Source organism: Arachis ipaensis, chromosome B06, assembly GCF_000816755.2.
Source record: "Arachis ipaensis cultivar K30076 chromosome B06, Araip1.1, whole genome shotgun sequence".
NCBI classification, from domain to species: Eukaryota; Viridiplantae; Streptophyta; class Magnoliopsida; order Fabales; family Fabaceae; genus Arachis; species Arachis ipaensis.
Window position 1 is genome coordinate 96,717,813 of NC_029790.2, and position 924 is coordinate 96,718,736.

At 28.2% G+C, this 924-nt stretch overlaps 1 protein-coding gene across 1 annotated transcript in view; it reads left to right on the plus strand.

Annotated features, from left to right (window-relative positions):
• The window catches only part of LOC107604688 (WAT1-related protein At5g07050), a 4,338-nt gene that overhangs the window by 2,819 nt on the left and 595 nt on the right, over positions 1-924 (plus strand). The window contains exon 6 of the mRNA XM_016306338.2: positions 71-222. Within this exon, the coding sequence (XP_016161824.1) occupies positions 71-222 (152 nt within the window). The remainder of the gene's footprint in view (positions 1-70; positions 223-924) is intronic.

A 924-nucleotide genomic window follows, 5' to 3' on the forward strand; every position in this document is an offset into this window, starting at 1 on the left:
TTTTCATTTTTAATTTGTTTGATGAAATTTGTGAATGAAATGATGAGAGTGTGAATGGTTGTGTTTGCAGGGGATAGTGTCATCAGGTATTGCATACTATGTTCAAGGGATTGTGATGCAAAGAAGAGGACCAGTTTTTGTCACTGCTTTCAGCCCTTTGATGATGATCATTGTTGCTGTTATGGGATCTTTCATCCTTGCTGAAAACATATACCTTGGAGGGTAATTCCTTGCTTCCTTATTCTTACCAATTTTGCATAAATATATTTTACATTAATAGTACAAGAGGATGAGTCAAATTTATATAAACAATAAATAAATAATGCATACAAATAATTTTTTCTCTAGTTGATTATAGTTAGTTTCAATTTTATTTATTTTTTCTTTTCTTTTTTTTTTTCACATCCACAATCTGGCTCTTAAGGATTTGCATCATTCATTATTATAATAGAAAATTTCATAAATGCCCTAAGAGTAGGACCATTTTTTGCTTGGATCATTGGTGTCTTTCACTTTCATTATAATATGGATGATACAATAATTGATGTTTAGATATGAAGGATAGAAGAAGAAAAGAAAAAAAAAAAATAAATACGTTTTTTTTTCTCTTAACAATATTTAAAAATTTCTTCACTGTTCTAGCACCCCATCACTATTCCCAAAGAACATTATCATTTCAACTTTAATTAGCTTAATAAACTACTTTGCTTTCATGCGGTTTCGTCTCACAGCTTATACAGTTCAACATAGTGATTGCTTTCTTCAATCATTTTCTTATCACAAATCAAAAGTTTGAATCTTTTTCATTTAATGAAACATCACCATCACCCAAAAATAAACAAAATAAAAATATGTGTTCAGATATATTGAAATGCTATAGTGCAATTATTGATGTAACGTTTTTTTTTTTTTTTAAATGTGGTT